Source organism: Amborella trichopoda, chromosome 2, assembly GCF_054954075.1.
Source record: "Amborella trichopoda isolate Santa Cruz 75 chromosome 2, AtrichopodaSantaCruz75HAP2 v2.0, whole genome shotgun sequence".
NCBI lineage: Eukaryota > Viridiplantae > Streptophyta > Magnoliopsida > Amborellales > Amborellaceae > Amborella > Amborella trichopoda.
Window position 1 is genome coordinate 12,085,480 of NC_142337.1, and position 11,873 is coordinate 12,097,352.

Here is an 11,873-nt window from a genome sequence, read left to right on the forward strand (position 1 = left end):
AACTAAAATTGCAATAGCCTCTCTCTAAAAATTTTGAGATGGCTTCTCTCTAAAATTTGATATGATTTCTCTCTATAAAATTTTAATGTACTTTATCTCCAAAACTTAAAATTTGAAGTTGTTTCTCTCTCTAAAAATTTGAGATAGTTTCTCTCTCTAACAATTCCAGGTGCTTTCTCTCTCTAAAACTTATTATAGTTTCTCTCTAAAATTGTAAGATATTTTCTCTATTTAAAACTTAAAATTTGAAATAGTTTTCTCTCTAATAATTTTTAGATAGTTTTTCTCTAAAATATTTAGGTAGTTTCTCTCCCTAAAATTTGAAATTGTTTTTCTATCTAAAATTTTAAGATACTTTCTATATCGAAACTTAAAATTTGAGATAATATCTCTCTAAAAGTTTTTAGATAGTTTCTCTCTAAAATATTTAGTTATTTTCTCTATCTAAAATTTCATATAATTACTTCTTAAAACTTTAATATGCTTTGTCTCTCTATAACTTAAAACTTGATATATTTTCTCCCTCTAAAATATTGAGATAATTTCTCTCTTTAAAATTTGATATAGTTTCTCTTTCTAAAATTTGTAATATACTTTCTCTTTCTAAATTTTTTAATATATTTTTCTATCAAAAACTTAAAATTTGAAATAGTTTCTCTCTCTAAAAACTTGAGATATTTTTTAATATAGTTTTATTTGACTAGGTTTGTTGAGGGTTAAAGAGGGCAACTCTAGATCCCAAAATCCATCATGTAACTTTTATTTGTATGGTAGATTTCAGTTTGCTATACCCATAGATATAACCCTCTTGGGGTAAACCATGTAAATCTTTGTATTTATGGAGCGTATATGTTTCATGCTTTATTTCTCGTATTATGGTTTATATTATGTCTATTTTGTTTTTAATTAACTGGATAAGTACATGATCTTGATATAAATCCTATCAAAATCTACATGCGGGAAAAAAAAAATGGTTTTTGTACGGAAATAAAATCTTGAAAAAATTGAGTGATTTTCTACGGGGACAAGGGCCAGGGCCGGACCGGCCCCTTGCCACCCCTGCTGCGTGATTCTCAAGTAGAAGGTTTATTTAAAGGCAAAGCGAAAGTTTATGCTTCCTGTTAAGAGGAAAGCCAGAGCTTACGCTTTATTTGATGGGAAATTAAAGTTTATTCGAGTTTGTCGAAGAGATATGGAGCCTTGTCTAGTTCTATGCTCTACTTGTACTGTATGTCTACTCGCTCAGGTAAAACCCAATTTAAGAAAGGGATTGGGGTCGTGGTGATAGTACCTCGACCCTTCAAGAAAGGGATTGGGGTCGTGGTGATAGTACCTCGATCCCTTAGTCTATATATTTGCACTATTTTCAGAGCTTCAAAAGCACAAAAAAAAAAAAATTGATTTGCAAGCCATCACAATAAACTTTTTTTGTTTTTAAAATATATGTTGCCACTTACACCATATTTGTCGTGGCTCATTATTTGACTTATGCCCCTAAATATTGGTTGGCTACTTATAAAAGTGAAGGAAGAACCTCCGAAGAATAGGAGCGCCGTCGTGTGCTCTTGTAGGAGCACACTGTACAACACTCAAAGGTAAATGACCACTTGTTTTTTTATTTTTAAGGGTGTGGTTTGTATAAAGTTGGGGCTCTAAACAATCAAAGTCGGGCATACCTTCAAAGAGTATCGAAAGATGATTCAATACCTGAAATATTTGTTATGGCCTGAAAATTTAATTTCATCTCTAATTATAAAATTTAAAGCTTCAAAAATAGTGCAGATCGAGCAGATCAATGAACACTTGAAATTCTTGAAAATTGACGGTCTGAAAATGCATTACAACATGCACTATTTCTAAGACTTGAAATCCATATTTCCTCTTGTCCATGCATCTTGAAGTCGAGATGATCAATTTAAGGATTTTTTAACATTGAAACAAATTCTTCTAGTGAAATTTTTAAGGTACACCTAGATTTGATTGTTTAGAGCATTGGCCTTATATAAACTTTTCTCTATTTTTAATCTAAAATTTTGGAAGGCAATTTAGAATCACGAAATTAGCAATTTCAAAAACAAAATAGCTGAGCTCGAAAATACTGAGATCTGATAGTCCAAAAAAGTTGGCTTGTCTATATGCATTTTAAGACAATGCTTTTACGGATTGTCTACAATATCAAGTTGAATAGCTTCAAGTGAGTCACGGAGTCCAAGAATTATTATTTTTAGAACTTTGTATATATTCAATGACATTCTTACAACCACCCATTTTGAAATGAGATTGTATACAATGAAACCATTTACCTTTGATACAAGGTGGTCACAATTTCGTACAACTATTTGATATAAAATTTGATAGCTTGGATGTGTGATAAGGTTCGAGAAAATTTAGTTTGAAATTTGAGCTTGGTCAATGGAATAATTGCAGTCACTCAATTGCACATCCAATGGTCATGAGTAATATGACCACCTTGTATCAAAGATAAATGGTTCTCATTTTATACTTTCCCTTTTGAAATATAAGAGACAAGAATGATTGTGACCTCTATGTACAAAAGATAAATGGTTTCCCTTGTAGATAATCCCATCATTTTTGGCATATATAATTATTTTCGTTTTTTTTTTTTTTTCGTTTTCTTAATTTTTTTGAAGTTGATACCTAGGTTGATAGGTCTTATACCTGAGATTTTGGGTATGAAAATTAAGTCTTTTTTACCAAAGGGAGTGAACATACAATATGCTGCTTAGGACCATATAAACTTTTGGCTAAAAAAGAAAAAGTAACTGGGAAATCATCTTTTTGGCTCCCTTATCTTCTCACTAAGACCATCTTCCCTTTGTGCTTCTTCACCATTGAGAGGCTTTTCGCTTGAGTACCTCATCCTTCAATTTCCCTCCTTCCCTCCGACCTTCTCTCCTTCCCAATTCAATAAACATATATGCTTTGTTATGAGATCTTGTCCTCTCTCTCCTTCTAAATAATCCAAACCTTATTGCATTTGTTTCTGTGGAGCTCTTTTTGCTGGTTCCTATCATCAGTTTCACTAAATATCTCCACCAATTGTCCTTCTCTATCAGCCTCATCTACCCATTTATTCTCTTCACTTTTTCAGTCTAGTAATTTACCAAAAACATTTGCACCACCCTTCTGCCCCTCCCTCCCCCTCTTTCTTGTCATTAGCTCTCTCTCTCTCTCTCTCTCTCTCTGTCTATATATATATATATATATATATATATATATATATATATATATATATATATATATATATATATATATATATATATATATATATATATATATATATATATGGATTTCAAAAGCCCCATTGTAGTCATTGTTAGCAAATATGTGATGGATCCTCTTGTTCGGTAGATTGGTTACTTAGTGGACGTCACAGAGAATGTTAAGAAGCTCGAGAGAGCCACAAACAAATCTGAAGGCAAAGAGGGATGACATACAGCATGAGATTGACGCAGCGGGGAGGAAGGACGAAGTCCTCACTGATGCAGCGACGAATTGGCTCACAGCAGTTGGTGAAATCGAAACAAAAGTAGCTCTACTAGAAGAGGAGTATAAAACTGGAAATACATGTCTAGGAGGGTTGTGTGTAAATTGTTGGTAATGCTATGGACTCAGCCAGAGGGCAGCAAAACTTAAGGGAGAGGTTGATGAGAGGCATGTAGCTGAATTTGAATCAACAAAAACAGCTCCACTAGAGAGCGTGAGAGAGATGGAGGCCCCAACCATAGAGGACCAACCCAGTGTTCGAGAGATGTTGCAGAAGGCAATTGATTGCATATGTGACCCAGGTTATGGTATCATCGGAGTCTATGGCATGGGAGGCGTTGGAAAGACAACTCTGATGGCAAAAGTCAATAATCACTTCAAATCAAATCCTTATTTTTACATTGCGATCGTGGTTACGGTATCTGCCTCTCCGGATGTAACAAAGATACAAAAGAGGTTAGGAGAGCGCTTGGGCTTGCATTTATCAAGCTATGATGGGGATGCAGCAGGAGAGAAGCTGTTGGATGCTCTAAGGAGGAAGAAGTATCCAGTAATCTTGGATGACTTATGGCATGACCTGAAACTCGAGGACATAGGAATCCCTCAACCCAAAAATGATAGTGGGTGCAACATTCTGGTGTGCAGCCGGAATCGAGATGTATGTACCAACATGGGAGCTCAAATCACATTAGCAGTAAAGAAATTATCAGACTTGGAGGCTTGGACCCTGTTCATTGCAAAAGCCGGTCATCATGTAACTTCCCCATCAATAAAACCCCATGCTAAAATTGTTGCCAGAAAGTGCGAGGGCATACCCCTGGCCATCGTCACTGTTGCACATGCTATGGCGAACCGACACACAGTGGGGGAATGGGAGGATGCTGTAAGAGAATTGAACCAATCAGCAGCAAGCCTTCGAGGTATGAAGGAAAAAGTATTTGATTCTTTAAAGTTTAGTTATGATAGACTGGAAAATGATATGTACAGATCTTGCTTATGTCCTGAGGACTGTTCAATTAACCAAGATCACTTAGCAATTCATTGCATTCGAGAAGGACTAGTCGATAGTCTGGGTAGTTTGAAAGCCACTAGGAATAAAGTTGCTACATTGGTCGGGAGTCTCAAATCTGGGTGCATGCTTGAAAACGGGGAAAGAGAAGGTGAAGTGAGGACGCACGATATGATGCGCGAGCTAGCACTGTGGATCACCTCTCTTGAGTCAAAAGATAGCCCTAACTTCTTGGTTCAAGCCGGAGCTTCATTAAGGGAGGCGCCAGAAGCTACAAAGTGGGAAGAAGCAGACAAAATTTCACTAATGGAAAATGAAGTAGAGGTGCTCCCTGAATTGCCACAGGGTTGCCCAAAACTAGCTACCTTATTGCTGGATAGAAACAGAATTCTTAAGGCCATCCCTTCAAGAAGTTTCTTTGAGCACATGGATCGCCTTTGCGTTCTGAATCTTAGTTGGACAACAATTGAATCCCTGCCGCATTCCCTATCATGTTTAGTAAAACTCCGTGTGCTCATATTAAGATCCTGCAATTCACTAAGCGGGTTACCACCAATTGGAGGGCTCCAACAACTCCAGTTTTTGGACCTGCATAATTGTCAGGAAATGGAGAACATGCCTGATGGGATGGGAGATTTGAGTAAGTTAAGATACTTAAATTTGAGTAACACGTGGTTAAGAATTCCAGGAGGGGTATTTTCTCGTTTGATTTAGTTAGAGGAGATAGACCTGGGATATGCTGTAGGTATAAAATGGAGACTGGATGATGATGATGGGGAAGGAGATGGGAGTGGGTCCAAGGGAGAAGGCTTCATTGATATTAGGGAGTTGATCAAATTAAACCATTTGAGCAGGCTTAGCATTGATCTAAAAAATGTTACAATTTCAGATTGGTTCAAGCCTTTAGCCAGGATCATGGAGAAACTGCTCTTGTATGACTGCAAGGTTTAAACAATGGATGCCCTAACTGCTTTGGATGAGTCCCAATGTCTATCCACATTATTCATCTCGCATTGTGAGGATGTGAGGCGGGTACCAACTCGCATCTCAAATATTCTATTCATAGAAAGTTGTGAGGAATTGGAGCATGTGGTGGTTGGAGAGGATGCCAAAGATGACTCCTTGCAAAGATTGAACGAGTTGTCGCTTCAATTTTTTCCTAAACTAGATGCGATATGCATCGGAGTCCCACCACCGCATTGCTTCAGTAACCTAAGGAAAATAGAGATATGGAAGTGTGATAGATTGAAGGTGGTGTTTAACAAAGGCATGGCACGACATCTCGACAACTTGGAGGAGATCAATGTTTGGGATTGTTGTGGAGTGGAGGAGGTGCTTGATGATGACAAAGAAGCAGAAGACGACGGATCATCTTTGTTTTTAACTCTACCTAAGCTAAGAAGATTGCGGCTACGTGATCTACCGCAACTGTGCAGTATATGCAGCAAACATGTATTTGCATTGCCCATTGATTCAAAATGTGGAGGTAGTGGAATGCTTGCAGTTAAAGAAGGAGCCACTTAGAGTCTGCAATGCACTTGGATTACTTTTCATTACAGGAGAGGATTGGGATGGAGAGGTGGTTGAGGGCGAGCAATCATTCAAATGAGGCAGCCAAGCAAAATGCAGGGAGGGCGATTTGAGGACCCAACAATCCTCCTTAAATTTTTGTTGGTAACCATCCTCACTCCTATTTTTGTTGAGAAATTAAACTCCTTTCTTAGGTGTTTGAAAAGTTTGCTCAAGGGATAACCATTTCCTCAATATGGAAAGGAGGTTTTCACCACTTTAAAGTTAGTCCTAATTTAAAGTTAAATGGTACAAGGGATTTCAGCATGCAGAGCATTAGATTAGCTGCTGATTTCAAGTGAGGCTTCAGTAAAACTGTTCTATGTGAACAGAAAAGTATGAAGAATATTTATAATGTATACTTCTCAGTCTGACAGCCCTCAGGAAAGTATACATATTCTCAACAATGGATGTCTGGTTTTTATCCAAAGCGAAAATAGTATGAGATTTCTCTAGATGTTTTCGGAAAATTGTATGTGCATTTCTCTGTTTCTTTCTAGAATTTCATATTTGTTTTCCTTTTGTTTTTCCATAATTGTCCATATTCTAAGACAAGGCAAAGCCCCTCTTGAAATCACCCATAACTCTATAACAACTGCATTGCAATGTCCGTAATTAATAATGTATACCCAAAGAACTGGGCAAATGACCAATAATTTAGTAGGGAACTCATTTCTTCTTAGTTCATCAAAATAAAGCTTACTGGATAAAAGGCCCCCTCATTTTTTTATTGTAATAAAAACTGCATTGAAGTTGAGTCGATCAGTGGCATTCGATAACTGGTCGATGTTTGCGGGATAGAACAGTGGTGGAGAAAATACTGAAACTTTTGAAGTGATAAATGGGTTTCAAACTCCTTTTTGGGCAACATTGCATTTAGTAGCAGCAGTCTAATAATAGGGGAAATAATCATAATACACTTTACTTTTCAACAATTTAACAGTTAGACCATTTTTCAATTATTCCAACTCATCTTCATTTGTATTTTGATGGTTATTTTGCAATTAAATTAGAAGATGTGGATAAAATGTTAAATATTTGTCTTGGGTGTATTTTGATAATTAAAAAATTCTATTAAAAATGTTAAGTCTCTTAAATACAAGGTCCACACGTGGCGTGCACATCTTGTGTATCATTTTGTATTTCATACTTAGATATGAACCTATTGTCTCAATTCTTTTCAAGACAGGTTACTAGTAAGGGTGGCAACGGGCCAGGACTGGGATAGGCTAGCACCCTAGTCCTAGCCTAGACCTAGTCCATAAAGGGTTGGCGATCCCGGATCGTCCGTGCCAGTCTGGAGAGGCCTTGGCCAATGCCCAAACCAGCCTTTCAAGGCTGGGCCAAGCCAGGACATGCCAAATACAATAAAAGTAAACCAAAAGAAAGCAGTAAGGGAGAAAGAAAGGCGGGCCAGGCCGAACTAGGCCGGTAGAGTCACAAACTCTTGGTCACATTTTGTAGCCCAAACCCTAGTTTTTCAGGATGGGCCGGGCTGGGCCAATCGGCCCATTGCCAGCCCTATGATTATATCGCAGTTATTTCTCATTGGCAGAAAACGTTGCAAAATAACTCTTGGGCTCATTTTGTAAATCCTGTTTCCTAGCAATAGCCAAAAAAAAACTAGTGCATGTTCTTGAGCAGATAGGTCCGGCTTGGCATCATCACGTAAAGTGAGAGAAATGGAAACCTGCTCAGATGACTACTAATAGCCTTGTTTTGGATTTAGGAATTTAAAAAGAAAAAATAAGAAAAGAAAACATTTTACTTGAGCTTTTAAAAACCGATAATATTCCATGATTAGTACCCCAAGTGTACTCGGAAGGTATAATTAGTCTTGTCTGTCAGATTTCAAATTGGATGGTTGTAAGAGTCATTGACTAGACTCAAAGTTTAAAAAAAAATGCTCAAACCTCGTAAAATATCTCAAGCCATCTAATTTGGCATCTAGTGGCTCGAAGCAATTGTGACTTGCTTGAAACAAAGATAAATGGTCTCATAATACATAATACATAATCCCTTTATTTATTATGGGCAAGGTTATGGTCAAGCCATTGACTCATCTATGAACATGCGTCTCCTCTCCTAAATTCATCTTAGAGATGATTCTTGGATCCATCAGTTTGTGTCCTCACTCCAAAATCCATCTTAGAAATGGAACTTGGATCTAAAAATTTATAGATTGAGAATCTCAACATTGCTGAAAAAGAATATTAAAAATAAATAAATAAATAATTTAATTTTTTTTTTATGATTTAACATTGTTTTGCCATTTATTATTATTGAATGATACATCAAGCTGGGGCCTAAAAGTTGACTTATGTAAAAATTGTTCTGCAGAGCCAAGTAACCAGCGATTTGAAAAGCAGACCGCCCAGCACTTGGGTGACCGCCTAGGCGGTCCAAGAGGCCTGGGCACAATCAAAGTTAGTGATTTTTTTATTGCTTGTATAAGTTGTATTATTTTGAGAAGTCTTCTTCGGGATCTAATCGAAGTGGTGATCCGGGTTGGAAATATGGCTACAACCCGAATCCTTTGGATTAAAATTGCATAAGATGTAAGTTTTGTGAAAAAGATACAAAAGGGGGCATAAACCAGTTAACGATGAGACAAACAATTTTCTGAGTCTTGTAAAAATGAAAAGAGATGAGAGACATGCATCCATAGCAGAGATTAAGTATGGGGTTCAGGTTAGTTATGATGATGATGATAGTGATGAAGACGGAGAGGGATGTCAAGAGGTAGAGCAACAGTCCATGATTAGGGGGAAGGGAAAGGGAGTTGTAATTGCTTCTGGGAGTTCGGGGCTTAAGAAGCCTTGGGTTAGAGGCCCTATGGATTGTTTTTTTCCCCGGCCTAACTTTGAGGTTGCAGGGGAGAAAACAAAGAAACAAGCTGCCATTGAAAATAGAATCAAGAAGGAAGAGAGAGATAGAACTGTTTTTTATGTTATTACACAGTTTTATGAGGCAAGCATTCCTTTCAACGCTGCTCTCCTAAGCAGCTTCTACGTCTTGATAGAAACAATTGGCTAATTTGGGCATGGGATAAAACCCCAACCCCATATGAGCTTTCAGAACCTCTTTTGAAAAAAGCGGTGAGTATCACTTTTATAGGGTATTTTTCGACACTTGTATCCCCGATACAAATAAGTGTGTAGATGTACTAGTCCCTGATCCGGATATTATATGTGCTAATGAGCAAATAAATTACAAGTGCGCATTAAAGTCTTTTGGGATTCTAATGGCGATGAGGCAAAAGACCAAAATTAATCCAGGTAAAAATATTTTTTAGTTCATCAAGTTCAAGTAATCAAGTTTCATTTCTATAATTCTATTATTTATTTATTCTACATCTTTGCAGCCAATTGGTGGAACCAACAGGGACGTAGTACTCCAAATTTACAAGAATTAGCCGTTTGAATCATAAACCTGACCACTACCTCATCCCGTTGTGAGCAGAATTGGAGTACTTTAAATATGGTAATTTATATTAGTAATTTAATACTTGAATAGTTATTAGTTTTGTAATATTACTATTATATATTTAATTATGGGTGCGGTTGGCATACTGATGCATCCGTAGCTGTAGATGTAAGGTTGAAGCAATCTCCACCATTCAAGCATTTCAATGACGGAGATTGCATACTAAGACCAAGGGGAAGACCGGTGCCCTAGTTTCCTTCCCTCTACCCATTAACTAGAGAGAGAAAAAGAGGAGCACTTGGGCTTTAGTAGAAAGAGAAAAGGCTTGATATGTATTTTCTCTCAGATCTGCATCCATCTTTGTTTTAGATTACAAAAGTAACAGAGAAAAGGTCTAGAGAGAGAAAGTTCTAGAGAGAGAACGAGTATATGGTGAGCGAAAGGGCGAAGAGGTGCGGAGTGCTCAATTTTTTTTGCTGCACTCTTCCGCCATTGTGGCTTAATTTTCTCAGCAATTTCGTTGAATTTCAGTGGTTTTAGCATGCATTCTGCAATGGTTGAAGAAGGTTTGGAGAGGGGATCTAATGGCGAGGCCTGTGAATTTGAGGAGGAAGAAACCAGTGAAGAAGAGGAGCTTTTTGATCTACCGAGGCACCAAGGTGGTGGTCACCGATAACAATCGCACCAAATATGTGTTGTGGGTCTTCAAGGTGCGGTGAAAAATCCAGTTGGTCTTGGTGGATGGATTTGGCTTGTTCTTGGCAATGGCATGGAGGTGATGTTGCAGAGAAATGCCTCGAGAGTTATTGATGCCCCATTGGTCATGAACCAGAGAAAAGGCCTGGTATTCTTTATGAAAACCATTCTGGATTCTGAACTCTCCTGGTATTCTTTATAATAAGCCAAGCCCGTGAACTGATAGGGACCTCCAAAACCGTCAGTGATTTTCGCAATAGGTATTGGAAAACCCAAAGCCCAAACCAGAAACCACAAAAACATGGGTCTTTTTTTATTATTTCTATACGAATGGGGCCTATACAAAACCGCCATGGACTTTGTAATGAGAGTAGAAAAGGTACGGTGTTTTCTTTGGACAGGGTACCTGGAATCAGAGAGAAAGGGAGCCAAAGAAACCACCAAAAAATGGCTTTTAAAAACCACTAAAGAGCTTTCATCTGAAAAAGTTTCCACTTTTCACAGTTTATATTAATGATCAAGGCTAATACGAAAGAACCATGCGCTGCAAAACCACCATGGTTTTGATGAGAGAGAGTGTGGTGTACCGTGCAGAGAGAGAGAGAGAGAGAGGCACAACTGGAAGGGTAACCGGTTGCTTCCAGTTGGAAGTATTGGTATACCACATTCAAATGCGAAATCTGAACCGTCCAAAATATTGGACGGTTTATAAGGCTGCATCCTTAGCTATTGACATAAAGATGCAACTGTATATAAACTTTGCCCTTCAATTATTTACATTAATTAGTTTTATTTGATTTTGTTAGATTCATACAAAAAAAATAACAAACTTGAATAAAAAAGGCTCAATGACCTAGCCTATGTTAAGTATAATCAATTTTTGAATGACAGGTTTGCTAAGAGAGAAAAAAGAGGCGCCCTCAGATAAAAAAATATGAATATAAAAAAATACGGATAATGCTATAAAGTGGTTGATTGATGATGATGAGGGCAAAAGACATGAAAGATTGACATGGGACATAGTCATGAATGCCTCAGGGACATCAGTCGACCCTCGTAGGGCCACTAGATCTTCACAGATGACGAAGGTGGAAGAAGAGGAGGAAGCAAAGGCAAATTCAGAAGAGACAAAGGAGGACGAACATTATGCTGAAGAGGGAGATGATGGCATCGACTCCAATGCATATGATGCAGATGCAGTTGACCCTACTTTTTCTGATGATGAATGATGATTGAAGATTCTTTTGAGTCTTCAAGTATTTCTTTCATATTTTTTTTCCTCCTCTTGGTTGTGTATTGTGGATTTGTGGTTTTACTGGTTTGATAACTTTGATAAATTGGTTGGTAAGTTTTAAAATATGTTTAAACTGTGGAGTGTGGACTATCAGAATATGGATAATTGGATATGGACTTATGGTTATGGTCTTATGGAGTATGAAGGAGTGTGTGCTGTGTTGTGTACTATACTTTTGTTGTGCCCTAAATCCCTAATTATTATGTTTTATACAGTAATACTTATATTGTTAGACTGTAGAGATATTTTTCTTTCTACTGGGCCGCCCAAGTTCTGGGCGCCCTCCTAGGCGCTGGGCGGCCTGGATCCAAACCGTCTAAGACCCGCCTAACGCTTTTTGAAATGCTGCAAGTAAATAGGGCGAATCCTCTC

At 37.6% G+C, this 11,873-nt stretch overlaps 1 protein-coding gene and 1 long non-coding RNA gene across 3 annotated transcripts; both read left to right on the forward strand.

Moving 5' to 3' along the window:
* Positions 1-3,333: 3,333 nt before the first annotated feature.
* Positions 3,334-8,703, forward strand: LOC18448027 (disease resistance protein RPS2). The gene is made up of 2 exons (XM_020675851.2): positions 3,334-6,190; positions 8,426-8,703. The coding sequence occupies exon 1, from the start codon at positions 3,731-3,733 to the stop codon at positions 5,228-5,230; it is 1,500 nt and encodes a 499-aa protein (XP_020531510.2). The 5' UTR covers positions 3,334-3,730; the 3' UTR covers positions 5,231-6,190; positions 8,426-8,703.
* Positions 8,704-9,776: 1,073 nt separating this feature from the next.
* On the forward strand, positions 9,777-11,669 carry LOC110008447 (uncharacterized). 2 transcript variants are annotated; one of them, XR_016049170.1, is made up of 2 exons: positions 9,777-10,586; positions 11,099-11,669. It is a non-coding gene; the product is annotated as an uncharacterized LOC110008447 (long non-coding RNA). The 2 variants fall into 2 exon arrangements; XR_016049169.1 differs by having other exon boundaries at positions 9,942-10,467.
* The last annotated feature ends 204 nt before the right edge of the window (positions 11,670-11,873 follow it).